Source organism: Eubalaena glacialis, chromosome 8 (assembly GCF_028564815.1).
Source record: "Eubalaena glacialis isolate mEubGla1 chromosome 8, mEubGla1.1.hap2.+ XY, whole genome shotgun sequence".
Lineage (NCBI taxonomy): Eukaryota > Metazoa > Chordata > Mammalia > Artiodactyla > Balaenidae > Eubalaena > Eubalaena glacialis.
The window spans coordinates 109,986,668-110,001,361 of record NC_083723.1 but is presented as its reverse complement, the minus strand read 5'-3'; the positions used below and the strand labels follow the sequence as shown (position 1 = coordinate 110,001,361).

The following is a 14,694-nucleotide window of genomic DNA, read 5'->3' as shown; positions in this document are numbered from 1 at the left end:
CTGGCTCTGGTTGTCAAGACACAGACTTATCATTAAAGAATAAAGGTGGCCAAGGATGTGTGCTCTGGAGTTTTTACAGTCTGGATATGCCATGTCCTGGGAGATTAAAAAAAGACCTTATATTTGAAAGTCTAAGCTCCAAGAAGCCTAAAGCTGTACAGGACAGCAGGTGCAGAGAGAAAGTGGTAGACTGACTTGAAAAGAGCTGGGTTTCCCAGGACAGCAAGGACAGAGGCTGACGGGCTCCTCATGTCGAGTGCACTCCCAGGGTGTGGCGAGATCTTGGGGGTTGGCACTGGATGAACATACGAGCAGGAGAGGATCTGGAGAATACCAGAGCCCCTGGCTCAGAATGGAACTCAGGGTTTCAGACAAGGAACATCTCCATGGTAATCATGATAGTCTGGAGACCAGAGGCCCTTCCCTAAGTTTCTAGGATGACATAAACCTCAGGATTCTTGAACTTAATCCAAAGAATGGGAGTGGTCCCCACTCCTAATGATTGATATTTGATTTCCCACAGATCCTGGTAGGTGGGAACAATTCCAGATTTAATTTATTTTGGATAAATAAATAGGACATTTCCTGTACTCCAGTATCATGATACAAATTTATATTATTTTTAGATGTTTAGAGTGCACCCATCCCCTGCTGCTTCTAAGAAGCCAGAATCTGTATCAAGTGGCCCGGCCTTTTGCCCTGCCACAGGTGACAGGACAAGCAGTTTAATTTGATCTGTGTGGTATGGCTTAAAAAGTCCAGCTGTGCCAATTAGATTGCTTTGCCTTCCACAGTATGAATTAAAGAGACAGAGAGAAGTGGCCAGGAATTGTGGGCATAGAGCCACAGGCAGAGAGCCACGGTGAGTCAGGGCTGGCACGCGTGCAAATGAGTTCAAATTATGTGGGAGGGAAGCTGAGTGAGTGTAGGAGGCCAGCCAGGAGAGAGAGGACAACAGAGCACGGGAAAAATAGAAGCAGAGATGAGAGGAACTTGATGCCTTTGGGATGCACTTTCCAATCTGGTTCCTGTGAGATCTGTACTTCATCCCTGCTCACGATGCACTGTGAATCCACTCATCATATTTTTTTTAATAATGGAACTACCTCTTACTTAAGCTGACTTTAATGGGTATCTGTTCCTTGTACTTCAAACATCCCATTCTTATGACTTAATCAGAGCAGAATGTATAGCTATGCCCATGTACACCACGGCCCTAGACTTTTCATCTGAAGTAACCAGTCTGATTCTTGTGACCACTGCCTATGGTTCTGACTTTAGAAGACAATGTGATTATTTGCTTAGAACGGGCAAGGCTTAGGGAAACATGACCAAGGAGTTGACAACCAAATCGGAAGTTCTGTCACTTCTGAGGCAATGGCAACGATTTAGGTCTCTGTATTCCCAGACCATCACAGAAAAACCATCACAAACAGAAAAGAGCATGACCTAATATGAAGGTAGGGCCAACTTCCGCATATCCTGACTTCTCTGAGTTCTTAAAGAACGGGATCCGAAATACGTCATAGGATGGGTCTAAGTACTGCAAGGTTATAAGACATGGACTCTTTGAGCGGACTCACTTTGAAGGCTCAGCACAAGAATACTCAAAATTATATCCCAACAGTAAAGCAAGTTTTCCCTTGAAATACATATTCTACAGCATTAATTCTATGTAGTTCTTTTCTATGCTTGTTAAATAGGAGAACTAAGTGTCAGAACTTCCACTAGGAGCCTGGGGGAAAGGTACTCAAAAAAATCTACACTGTATATTCTGTTTTTAGAACCCATGCCTATTCTTAGAGGTGTAGAAAGAGGGGGAAAAAACTTGTCTTCAGCTGACACCAGTCAGAGGACAGTTTTGGTGAAACTTATTAGTTTTGAAATATCCAATGCCCTTTTTGTCTGACTTTTGTAATGCTCAGTTACAGCTTCCCTCACCCCTCTATCCCTTCTTACCGCTGGCATGTTTTTGCCTGAAAGTTTGGCCCATAATTTCACAAAGTAGCTTCTGTCTGCAAAATCCAGGGACTCAAACTCACTCGAAGCTCTAAACTTCTTAGAAGTCTTTTCAGGTTTCAGCTGAGGTTTTTTAATATCTGCTAGGGAAAAAAGTAAAGTTTAAAATAAAAGGCATAAAATTGGATAAAGCAACTTTCTGAAGTAAAAGAATGTTTTATATCTGGATTTGCCCAAACACAACAAAGTGTATACTTAAAGTCTGTGCATTTCAACTTGAAAGTAAGATAACTAAAAATTTATGTCTCAGAACATGATAACAATAATAATTATTATTGAAAATTATAAAGTCAGCCTGCAGCACCTAGTAGACATGTCCTGGGAGTACCCTTAGTGTTCAAATAATACAGACTTATGAATTAAAGGAATTAAAGGAAGTAAAACTTGACAAAAACAATGGCTTACAGATACTTAAGTGAAAAGTCCCCTTTATAATTACTTTCCATTTGACAAAATTGTCCTAAAAGGCTAAAATCATCATCACCATCATGCAACACTAAGAAAAAACTTTTTAAAAGAATGGAGTGGATGATGAGGTCACTATTTAACAGAATTTACACATAAATACTGTCTAATGTTCCCTGTAAAACATCAGAATGTCCAGAGGCCTAGAATATAAAGAATCTAAATTTCTATCACTGCTCATGTATAGCGAGCCCAGGTGTACATACCTTTGGATTTATTAGGAACATCAACACTTTCAGTATTGCTATAAAAATGCCAAAATAAATAATCTCCACATGTACGCTAGCCAATATGGCTGACTGAGCAGATGTGGGATGCTATCCCCACCCAAGACAAAATAAATAGTGGATAATATATAACAGAAATTTGTTTTTATCACATAGCAAAACTGAAACCAAGCAAGAAAAATTTCCAGGTGCTGGAATTGAAGTGAAGATTCCAAGACAGAGGAGTGGAAATTGATGCCAAGAGGTCAGAGTGCCTCAGGGGCTGAGGTTTCTGGACTGAGAGGCGAGGCCAGTCCTTGTGTACTTAATGTACGAGACCTGGGCTATTAGGCGAGAAGTTGGAAAGGGAGTGTCTGGAAATCTCAGCCCACAGACCTCAGGACTTAGCCTGGGCACAGTCTCACCTGGACTGAGGGTGGAGACACCCGTGGGAAATCAGACCTCTACTCCTGGGCTGTGTGCTGGTATGGAATCTGAAATTGAACTCCTACCAAATTGTGTGGCAATCCCCAGCTGACAAAAAGAAGGTAAAAGCTGGACTTCCCTGGTGGTCCAGTGGGTAAGAATCCACCTGCCATTGCAGGGGACATGGGTTCAATCCCTGGTTCGGGAAGATCCCACATGCTGCGGAGCAACTAAGCCCATGCACCACAACTACTGAAGCCCGCATGCTCTAGAGCCTGCAAGCTGCAACTACTGAGCCTGTGCACCACAACTACTGAAGCCCGCGCACTCTAGAGCCTGCGTGCCACAACTACTGAGCCCGCGCACCACGACTTCTGAAGCCTGCACACTCTAGAGCCTGCGCACCACAATTACTGAACCCATGCACCGCAACTACTGAAGCCCACATGCTCTAGGGCCCGTGTGCCACAACTACTGAGCCCGTGTGCTGCAACTACCGAAGCCCACGCACCTAGAGCCCGTGCTCCGCAACAAGAGAAGCCACCGCAATGAGAAGCCCGTGCACCTCAACAAAGAGTAGCCCCCGCTTGCCGTAACTAGAGAAAGCCTGCATGCAGCAACGAAGACCCAGCACAGTCATAAACAAATAAATTAAAAAAAAGAAAAAGTAGGTAAAAGGTGTTGCAGACAAGTAAAAGTATTGAACCATGGTAGGGAAGCCTAAAGCTCCACAACCCAGCACCAGTCTTGAGAGAGGGGGAGAGACTCAGAAGATGCAACAAATGGGCGAATCCACAGTCAAGGATTTCCAGGTGATAGAGCATTCTGGAAAGGAACATTGAAGTAATTATGTTCATAACAATCACAGAGCTAATAGGACACAATTATTATGTGGAAACATACTCTGCTAAATCTTCATAATGGAAAAGCCATTCAACCCGTATCGGTTGAGCACCTACTATGTGCCAGACAGCGCTCTGGGTGTTGGGATAGAGCAGTAAATAAAATGTCCTTGACCTGTGGGACTTACATTCTAATGTTGGAGACAGACAATAACACCAGATAATGTCAGGTAGTAGTGATAAGTGCGATGAAGGACCAGGCAGGCAGATAAGGAGACAGAGTGAGAGACAGCATGATGGCCAAAGGAAGTCCTCCCTAAGATGGTGACATCTGCACAGTGACCTAAAGTCATAAAGAAGGAAGGCATTCAAATACCTGGGGCAAAAGCATATCAGGCAGAGAGAGTGGCTTGGTATAAAGATCCAGAAGCATGCTTAACACAACTGAATTACAGTAAAGAATTCAGCATGGCTGAAACAAGGCAAACAAACTAACAACCAAAAAAGAAATGGAAGGGCTGAATCTTATGCTCATTAAAAAACAAACAAACAAACAAAACCAAAACACTTGTCCTCTTGATGGGACTCTAAGAACAGAGCATTGTGAAAAACACCAGATGAATTTGAAAAAAAAGATGAAATTTAAAGAAATAGAAGATATATTTATATGATTTCCATAGAAATGACCCTCTCTATATAGAAAAGCTTATTTAAAATATAGTATATATTTGTGTCAGGGTTCCTTCTTCCAGCTTTCACAGATGTAAGCCAATTGTACTATGATGTAAACAAACCAAGTTCTATCTGATGATACAATGCAGCTGTAATTCAACAGTTTAATGTCTTAATGGTTTCTTAGCAACAAAACAATTTGGGTAAAAATAATGTGTTTAATTTACTATTAAACTACATTGTAATGCTACCACTTTAGGGACTCGGACTCCTATAATAAAGAGTTTCATACAGTTCTTAATATAGTTTCAAATGTCTTAGTACATTAATGAACAAGAGATCTTACTTCTCAATTAAAAAAAAAAACACAATTACCAGTGTTATAATACCCTGCAACGAAGTTTCTTAAAGTGATCTTATTCGAAGTATCTAAAAGTCAACCTTGAGGCAACATTAAATTATATATATAAGTTACTGTACAGTCCACAAAAATTACCAAGTTCTTCAGTATATAAGCTAGTTACATTTACTTAAACACCTACAATGAAGCATAAGTGAATTTAATGATGCATGACAGATTTTCAAGTTATTTTATGGATTGGTATCATTACCAAATGTAAGATAATATAAATGAAATATCTGGAACAACCAGAACTACATCTCAAATTAATTCAAAATAACATGACCTTTTGTTTAGAATTATATCCCTTTGCAGTCAAGTGAATTAAAATAATATTCGTATAAAACATTTTAAAAGAATAACCACAGAATCCAACCAAAATAACAAATGCAGTAGAAGCCATGCACCTAAGATAAAACATTTGTGTATATTTCATGACACATTATGACACAGACTAAATAGGGCCCTTTACTGCAAAAAAGAAAGGAGAAAACAAAAGATGCTCATGATCTGATATTATAGGCACACAGCCATTTCAATAACTAATAATAAAATTAGAATTTGGGGGTCAGATTGTGCATATTTTGAAAAACAAAAATCCCTATTTTGATAACCAATTTTTCTACAGCAGTAAGATTACTTGTATAGCAAAGCAACTAAGTCAATCTCCTGTCTAAAAACATGAGACCAAATTAACATTTAAATAAAACTTTGCCAAAAAAAAAAAAAAAAATCAGCACCAGCGTTTGTCTCTCTTTGAAAACACTTGGAAATGTATGACTTGGAAGTAGGCTTTAATTTTCATACAAAAGTTATCAGATAGCCAGAATCATTCACTTTTTCCCACTCAAATGGGGCTTAAAAAACATGCTTATTTTGGTAGTAGTGAGGTTTTTTTTAATTAGCAAGAGTAATTTATACTACCATGATTAAATACATATACATATGTAAAATGTAAATAGCTATTAAAATCCCTGTAAAAGTCTCAATGCTGAAATATGTAACCATAAAAAGGACCAAAAGCAAATTAAAGCATAATAATCTGCTACACAATTTAAAATACTTATTTATTTTTAATAGGATAGTTACATAATTCGTAGTAAGGGAAATGCTCAGTTCATTAGAAAGTATTATCACAAAACTGAAGGTGCCAAAAGAAGCCATTTTTTCCAGGACAGAATTAAATCTTATAAGTCTTGACTATCTGTGCTTCTGAGAAAGGAATAATAGCAACTAGAAAAATAATCATTTCACATAATATCCATAATAATTTTCCATAGCAAAATAAGCTTTTATAGTAGAAAGCTATCATATAGTAATAATGTTCATGCTCTACATGATAAAATGAATGCCCATACTGAACTATTCTAACAGTAAAGTGCTATATTCTTGAGTGTCCGATCAAAGGAATAATCAGCTATTTAAACAGAGAACAGATTCTACATCAGGACAAAGGAAGCATGTGAATGTGCCTTCTCACACAGAAAGAATGAGGTACAAAAAGAATGCTTTTTTCCATTGAACTTCGTACTTTGAAATGTCTTCAGTAGAGCTGAACTAATGGGTTAAATATTTGGACACTGTATAGAGGGTGTCCTAAATAAAACATATAACAATAGTACCCTGAATTTCAGGGTTTTTTTTAAGTGAATGAGTTTATCATGAAGTAGTTAATTGACACTTGGAAGGAGAGAGGATGTAGGACAGATAAATTTCAAGAGTGGAAACTTGATGCATAAGATCTGGATGTGTACAGAATTTGGGATAAGGAGAGGAGAAGGAAAGGGTAGCTATGGCTGACAGAAATAGGACAGAAACCTTCAGGGAGCTGGAACACAAACTAAAGGTCTCCTCTCCTTTGAGCAGTACGTTTGATAACTAAATTTCCGATGTGACTTCCACCCAACCCTACAGCCCCACCTCTGCTAAGTGTAGTTTTCGTTTGCAAGAGCTCATCCTTCAAGAACAACATTTTCAAAGATGTTGTTTCATTGGTCACTTCTCAAGCAAAGACATCTTTTGTCTTTCTTCCCTTTGCTATCTTTGTCTTTGGAAACCAAAGGGTCTTTAGATCTGGTAGCATGTAGAAGCCAGTCTCTGTTTCAACCTACCACAAAGAGAAAACAAAATGCCAGCTATCTGGTAGTTTATTCCTGACATGATGGCATTTACCATTTAACCAAGATGAAACACAGAATGTAAATGCGTTTGATATTATCAATGATATAATAACAATAAAAATAATAGATAACATTTACTGAGCATACTATGTTCTAGGTGCTATTACAAGTCTCTTCCATGTGTATCACATGTCAATTTCATAATAACCTCGGAACTGATGTCTCCTCACTCAGTTCTCCAAGCGACAATGCTACCTGTGAATGTGCATGAAAGAATCTCTTGATCTCAGTAACATCTTCCTGGACTGCAATTTCTTTCTAATATAATCCTAATTCTATTTAAGGCCCTTTATTCCATTAAGGTTGTCAAAATTTTTAAAGGATTTTCAGAGAAGACCACACCATTTGCCAAATATTTCCACCCAGTTTGAACTATGTTGTCCTTTCCAATTAAGGATAAAATGCTACTGGGACTTCCCTGGCCGTCCAGTGGTTACGACTTTGCCTTCCAAAGCAGGGGGGTGTGCAGGTTCGATTCCTGGTCAGGGAGCTGAGATCCCACACGCCTCGTGGCCAAGGAACCAAGACATAAAGCAGAAGCAATGTTGTAACAAATTCAATAAAGACTTTAAAAATGGTCCACATCAACAACAAACAAAAATCTTGAAAAAAAAAAAGATAAAATGCTATTTAAAAACTTTTTTTACTGCTTACATGTTAATGCTAACAAACACTCATATAAGTACTTACTATGTGCCAGACATTGTTCTGGGTGTTTTTCAATATATTAACTCATTTAATCCTCACAGTAATCTTGAGGCAGGTACTACTATTATCTCCATTTTATATTACATGAGAACTTTGTAAACTGCTCAAGGTCACACAGCTAGATTGTACTGGAACTGGAATTTCCAATGATAATTTTGACTCAGTGTTATCTGAAATCATGAATTTCTAAGGTTATAAACTTTTTAAAAAAGGTCTCCAGCTTTTGCTAATCAGGACTGCTCTCTCATCATCACCTTTGAGATGAAAGATTTGGTGGTCTAACATTATTTGTCATCAACACAAAGAAACAGTCTCTTCTTATTCTTTCTGAATGCCTGGTCAATAAAGAAATGTGATTTCTAGAATGATGTCTTTAAATTCATTTATGGACAGACTGTGATTTGGAGGAAGCTTTATAGTAATGAGGTGATTTTCAGTGTTGTCGTGGAACAAAAGGAAAAGGAACCAGCTAAGGACTTAGTGCTTAAAACACTATCGATCAAGATTGGTTTTTTTAGCTTTACATGAGAACTTTATACTATGCATAAAAATTTTCAATATACCTTATCCAGAGTCCTAACACTGACACAGAGCATAACTGCTAATACACTGAATCCTTCTATTGTCACAGAAAATAATTCAGTATAAATCATGCCAATCCATCCCACCTCACTTGAAGGCAACCTGAGCAGGGTAGTATCTCTGGTCAGTAGGCCTCTAAGAACAGAACCATAGCAAAGCTCCAGAGCACTCAGTACAGGGTTTTTCAAAAACTGCAGGCTGCAGACTAAATTGTGAAATCAATTTAATAGGTCATGACAGCGTGTTAAAGAATTAAGATTGAATAGACTAGAAAGTATCAGAGTTTATCACCACAGTGAAGGTATTTCATTATACCTTTGTTTCCTATGCGCGTAGGTCTGTGTGTAGGTCATGATATTATGAGCTGTATCCCTAGTTACGGGTTTTGGACTAGAAAGTTTGAAAGCCACTGATCTAATGAGTACTAACTCTGCAATTTTCTAGTACTTGGCTCTCTATTTAATAAAATAGGCTGCCGGGTTCTTCAGAGCCAGCCAGTAGAGCTAGTTGTAGTGAACAGATCACAGATTATAAAAGGAACCTTAAATTTCAGCCAGTCCAACTAATCACCCAACCTAAGGAGACTTTCTGTGAGATTCCCATCACAGAGCATCTAAGTTATGGGGAGAGCCAGTCTGCTCCTCTGTACATGACTCTGACTCCTAGAAAGTTTTCATTAAGCCAAATCGAAATAGAATATTAGGGTGCTGCTTTCACAGGACAGCTTTTCATGTGTGGGAATTTACTTCTATATAACTTTTTCTGAATAAACATAGGCTTGTTGTAGAAAATTTATAAAATACTAAAAAGCATAAAAGAGAAAATAAAAATTACCCATAATCTAACAACCCAGAGCTGACAACTGGAACCATACTAGCTGTACCTCCTTAACCTGCTTTCTTCTTAATAAGTAACAAATATTTTACTCTTCCAAAATTCTACAACATGATTATAATGGCAACATACAGCTGAACCAGAACTTTTGGCCCATAACTTATTTTTGAAATCCCATTAGCTGGCTTAATTATTTCCAGGTTTTATTACAAAGACATTAATATGAACACCCTTGTACATACCTTATTTCCTTATAATTCTTGGATTAGAATTGCTAGGTTAAAGACATGCAATACTTGAAGGCTTTGACAGGTACTGTAAAGCTGTCCCCAGAAAAGTTGTGCCCATTTACCTTCTCAATGATGACAGAGAAAGTGCATTGACCCTCAGCCTCACCAAGAATAGGCATTTGTTTTCCATCTTTGCTACTCTGGTACCCAAAAAAGTCTATTCTGTTTTGACTTACAGTGATAGTGAAACTTAAATACTTTTTGACATATTTTTTGGCCATTTTTATTTCCCCTTTTGTAAATTACTACCAAATTACCCTTTGTCCAATTATCTTTTGAGGTTTGAAAAGAATTGATTTAGCTCTTTAAATATTTGAAGAAGGCTCTTGCACCCAGTGGAGTTATCATCTCTGTTGATTTGAATACTAAATGCCAGACTTCTTTTAAAAAGCTGAAGATTGTATTAGCTAACAGAATGACTATAAAGTCCACAACGTTCTTTTTTTTTCCCCATAAAGATCACTTTGCTGAGGAACATAGCATATGAAAGTGATATGAACTTTGTTTGTAAATGTAGATGGAAAATGGCAATTTTAAAATATTTGTATTCTACAATTAAAAAGCAGAAGTTCCCCTTATACCGAGAAAATCAATAATAGCTGTTAAAAACCTCTCACCAAGGGAGGAGTTGGTAATCTTTTCTATTCCTTTCCTTGAACAACAAACAAAATGTCCAGCTGCACTGAATGTGAGATGTTTATATGACCAAAACACAAGCACGACCCTGACACCATCATGGACCCCAGGGAAGGGCGTTAGAACTTCTTCCAAGTCAAAAGAAGGGAAATTTGGCATCTCACTTTGCATTAGAACCTTAATGAAAATGCAGCCCCAAATGCCTTAAGGAGCCTCAGAACAGCTGCCGGAGGAGGAGACCAAGGAAATTTCTAAAGTTTTTCACCTAAGTGAGGTACTAGTGCCTCTAAAATGCCCCATACACAGGTCATAAAAGTGGGTGGGTATCCTGATTTTCCTCCTTTCAGTCTGCACTCCCCCTACATCCAGTCCAAATATCTTGAATCTGCCCATTCCTGCCACAATGCCTTATTTCAGCCCCTCACCATCCTGTCAGGACTAATGCAATAGCTTCCCAGCATTCCTCCTGCCATCTAAATTGCCTTCCTTAAAGTGATCCTCTATGCTGACTCGAAACAGATACCTCTAAGATAAAAAAAAAATTCACCATTCAATGGCTCCCCATTGTCAGAAGATCAAGTTTCCAATCTCATTAGCACAGCACAATGTGCCCTTTGGAGCTACGTATACCTATAGCTCTCCTGACGTTTCGGTCCAGAAGATGCTACGCCTGCTCTTCCCTCCACGCTTAGGCATATGCTGTTCCCTCTTCTGAGACCTTCCCTTCTCTCCCATCAGTCTGCTGACTGCTCTGCAACCTTGAGGACTTGGCTGAAAGGAGGACTTCCTCTTGGAAGTGTTTTCTGATCCAGTTCTCACATCCCAGCCTGAATTCAGTGTCCTTTCTTAGTATTCTTATGACTTTCTGGAAAAGTTAATAAATGAGTTTCCTTCTCTATTTGATGCTAAACCTGTCCTCACATGCTGTGGGGCCTCCAGTTGCCCTGATCACATGGTGTTGTAATGAACCCTCCTATCCGTCTCCCTTGATAAGAGAGAGAGCTCCTTGAAGTGTCCTCACCATCTTACTGTATGTAGAAACTATCATAGTGTCTGGCATATATGAAGTACTCAATCAATGCTTGTTGGGGGACTTGAACTAACTTAAGAAAAATAAGTTATGAGATGTTAAAAAATTCACCTTATTCATTTCGTCTTGGACAAACCAGATAAATCAGAGGGTAATTATTAGTATAACATAGGCTCTTCATTATACAAGAAGAGTCCTGCATCCTGGATTGTAAAAATATCAATTTCCTCTACTGCACTTGAAATAACACTTGACATACACACAATTTTTGTGGACACATGCCATGCTCCTTGTGTAAGATAAGACACATTTATACAGGCATGTAGTCATCAGTTACATTTTTAAAATACAGGATGCCAAACACAGCTTAACATGTACACGTAGTAAGTACTCAAATATCTTGTAAATTCTTTAGAGTCGAATATTAAACTGGTTGCTTTGCTTACGGTTATTCTCTTTTATGTGAATGCTAGGGTTCACAGGCTTGAACCCAATGAGTATATCTAAATGTGCCCTGTCCCCAGCCAGAGTAAACTGGCTGGGGAATGAGCATCTGACCCACGCTGGGCCAGTCAGAGTCTTTCCCTGAATATAATTTTTTAAACCTTAGGACCAAGGAGCATGTGAGTTAATCCCTTTCTGGTAGTGGGAGGTGCCAGACGTAAAACCAAATGTAAAATTTAAGAGCTACTGATGGTCATATTCTCTGCCATGTGCAGAAACTGATATATAGTCATTTATATCATAGAGATGAAGCCAGCATGGAGAAAAAAACAGAGATGAGAAATGCTAAGAGTCCTGGAGATGACAAGATTCTAGGAAATGACAAGGGTCCAGTAGATGACGAAAATACTGGAGATGATGACAGTTCTGGTTATGTTCAGAGATGGTCCCCAATCTCTCCGAGGTCCTGCTGCCCCTCTGCCCTCCCCAGAGTTTGGTTGTGTGACATACTCCCCTCCCTTCTAAAAGATTCACATAAGCTGGCTCAGGTTGGATTCCTGTCACTTGCCAGCAAAAGAATCCTGATGGTATGAATGGATAGATAGAAAACGGATTCGCCTCAGTTTCCTCCCTACTAATTCTTTTAACCAGCTGGTTTGGCATAACGAAGGCATGAGCTAATTTACATGAGGTTCCCGTTCAAAGAGAGAAGGAAGGTGTCCATTTCAAACAAAGTAAGTTCCAGGCAGTATAAGCCAATGCAAATCTGAAGCCCTCGATCACTTGTCATGGGTGTAAAAAACCTGTCCTCTTCCCACAAGTTAACTGTGGGTTTGGAATGTTTGTGGGAGAGACCAAGACCCAGAAACCCAGAGACCAAGACCCAGAAAGGATTCCTTTCTCAGAGTTGCTTTTGCTTCCGGACCCCTCGATAACGCAAGAAGCATGAGAGAATTTTCTAACCTAAAAGTGAATTTTCCTAATGAATAAAAGAAAGCTTAATGGCAATTCAGCACTGCTTCAGCCAGAGCCTGAAGTCATGTTGGAATTTGTCCAAGTCTGGACACAAAGCCTCCTTGCTGGCACCAACCTTTCAGACCAGCTCTCTCTGCTGGAGCAGGGGCACCGCTTGCTGGTGTACCCCACCACAGGGCTGCTCTTCCAGGCTGCGAGGGTGAGCCACAAAAGAGGCACACATGTGCAAAGATTAACTGCCTTCTAATGATCCAACGGCGGGCCTCCCATCTATGCTGACTAGGGGTTGCAGAGGGAAGCCGGTGTACAGACCATAGCGCCCTGGCCATAGCTTTCCATTCTGGATGGCACTGCTTTAGGGGGCGCAGACGTTCATGACCTGGTGGCCCCGGGACGGCTTACACCTTGGTGCTCTGACTGCCCCGAGCTCACAGCCTTCCCTTCCAGCTGCCCTGCTCCCCAGCAGACGCCTGATTCTGGGGTGCTCCCCTGTGTTTTCGGGTGCCTCTCTCTTTGGCTTGCTGCCTGGAAGCACTGCCCCTTTGGACAGAGCTCTCTCTGGTCTGACTGGTCCCCTGGTGGGCTTGAGACTCTTTGACAGGCTGCTGGGCGGGGGCCACACCATGCTGCTCTGGGGGACCCGAAGCAGCCTCTCCCTTCTGAGACCTTCCCCTTCTATGAACCTCTTTTTTTCCGCCTTGGATGCTCCCTGGCAACCGAAGCGTCCGGTGCTGACTCCGCAGAGGCCTCCTTTGCGGGGGATGACCCCCTGGAGTTGGTTGATCACCGCTGAGGGGAGCTGTATTTTCTTGAGATAATCCTCCAGAATTCTCTCTTTTCAAAGATGGTCCTTTCTTGGACATGGCTACTTTCTGAACCAGGTCATTTGCGAGGAGGTTGGCATGGGCCTTTCTTCTGGAATAATGTCCTTTTCCCCTTTTCTCTTCCTGTATCTGGGCATCTTTAGGCAATGGTTCAGCGTGGGATGGTTCAGGAATGGCTGGTGTATGGACTTTTCCTCTCCAGTTCCCCTGAGGGCTCCGAGGAGGGCTGCGGTTAGGGTGGCTGGGGGCCTCTGCGGGAGTCGGCTTACTCTGGGATTCTGGCTGCAAGGATGCCTCGTGGCCTCCAGGTGGCGCCCTTTTCAGCTGTGAGGGCCCTTTAGCGGTCTCTGTGGATAGGGGTTTTTTTTTTCCTAGCTCCTGTCTGCTGTACTGGCTCTTGGTTTGGGGGCAAGGCCTGTACATCTGGGATCTTCTTGCTGGAGGAGCGGCCTGCCTTGGGAGCTTGCCTCTCCTCTGCAGGCCTCAAATCATGAGCGGCCCCTGTGTTCTGAGGCAGCTGTTCTGAGAAGGGAGCGGGAATTCGAGGGAGCTTGATTACCTGAACCCCCCCTGCCTGGGGCGGATCGGGGGCGGTCTGTGGTGCCAGCTCCTGCACCGGGGGGCTGATAAGGGGGAGCTTCACCTCCCTGACTCTGTCTTCCTGGACTTGCTGGGGACTGTGGCCCAGATGGGGGCTCAGGTTGTGTGGCTGTTTGGAATGAGGGGTGCTGGTGGGAGGGAGTTTACTGGGGTCTCCTTCCTGAGCTAGCAGGGGCCTGGGAGAGGGAGTCATAGTTTGATCTGAGGCTGTTCCGAGAGCCTCCTGTCTGCTGGGTGAGGGGAGTTTGGGTGTGCGCCTCCGACTCTGGAGAGCAGCGAGGACCCGGGGCTGGGGCAGCCTGGTGGGAGCCAGCCGGCTTCTGGGAGGCAAAGTCACTGGGTCTTCCCTGTCCTGGGTCTGTTTGGAATTGGCTGAGTCCTGGGGATGTGGCAATTCTGGGTAAGGAGCGTCAACCCGAACAACTTCTGCTTTGGGGATTCCCTCCTCCAGAGGTTGTTGAGAATCTCCCAGAGGTGGTCCAAGCTTCTTGGCCTCGTCGGGACCAGAAGGATCTCTTGGAGGATCATGATGGGAACTGCTGGGTGGGAGACTGGCTGACC

The 14,694-nt window shown here is 41.4% G+C and overlaps 1 protein-coding gene across 2 annotated transcripts in view; it reads right to left on the bottom strand.

Moving 5' to 3' along the window:
• Positions 1 to 14,694, bottom strand: part of LRGUK (leucine rich repeats and guanylate kinase domain containing) — a 115,494-nt gene that overhangs the window by 19,277 nt on the left and 81,523 nt on the right. The window contains exon 16 of one of the 2 annotated variants that reach the window (XM_061198063.1): positions 1,960 to 2,102. In XM_061198063.1, the coding sequence (XP_061054046.1) occupies positions 1,960 to 2,102 (143 nt within the window). The remainder of the gene's footprint in view (positions 1 to 1,959; positions 2,103 to 14,694) is intronic. The other variant, XM_061198064.1, reaches the window with a different exon arrangement.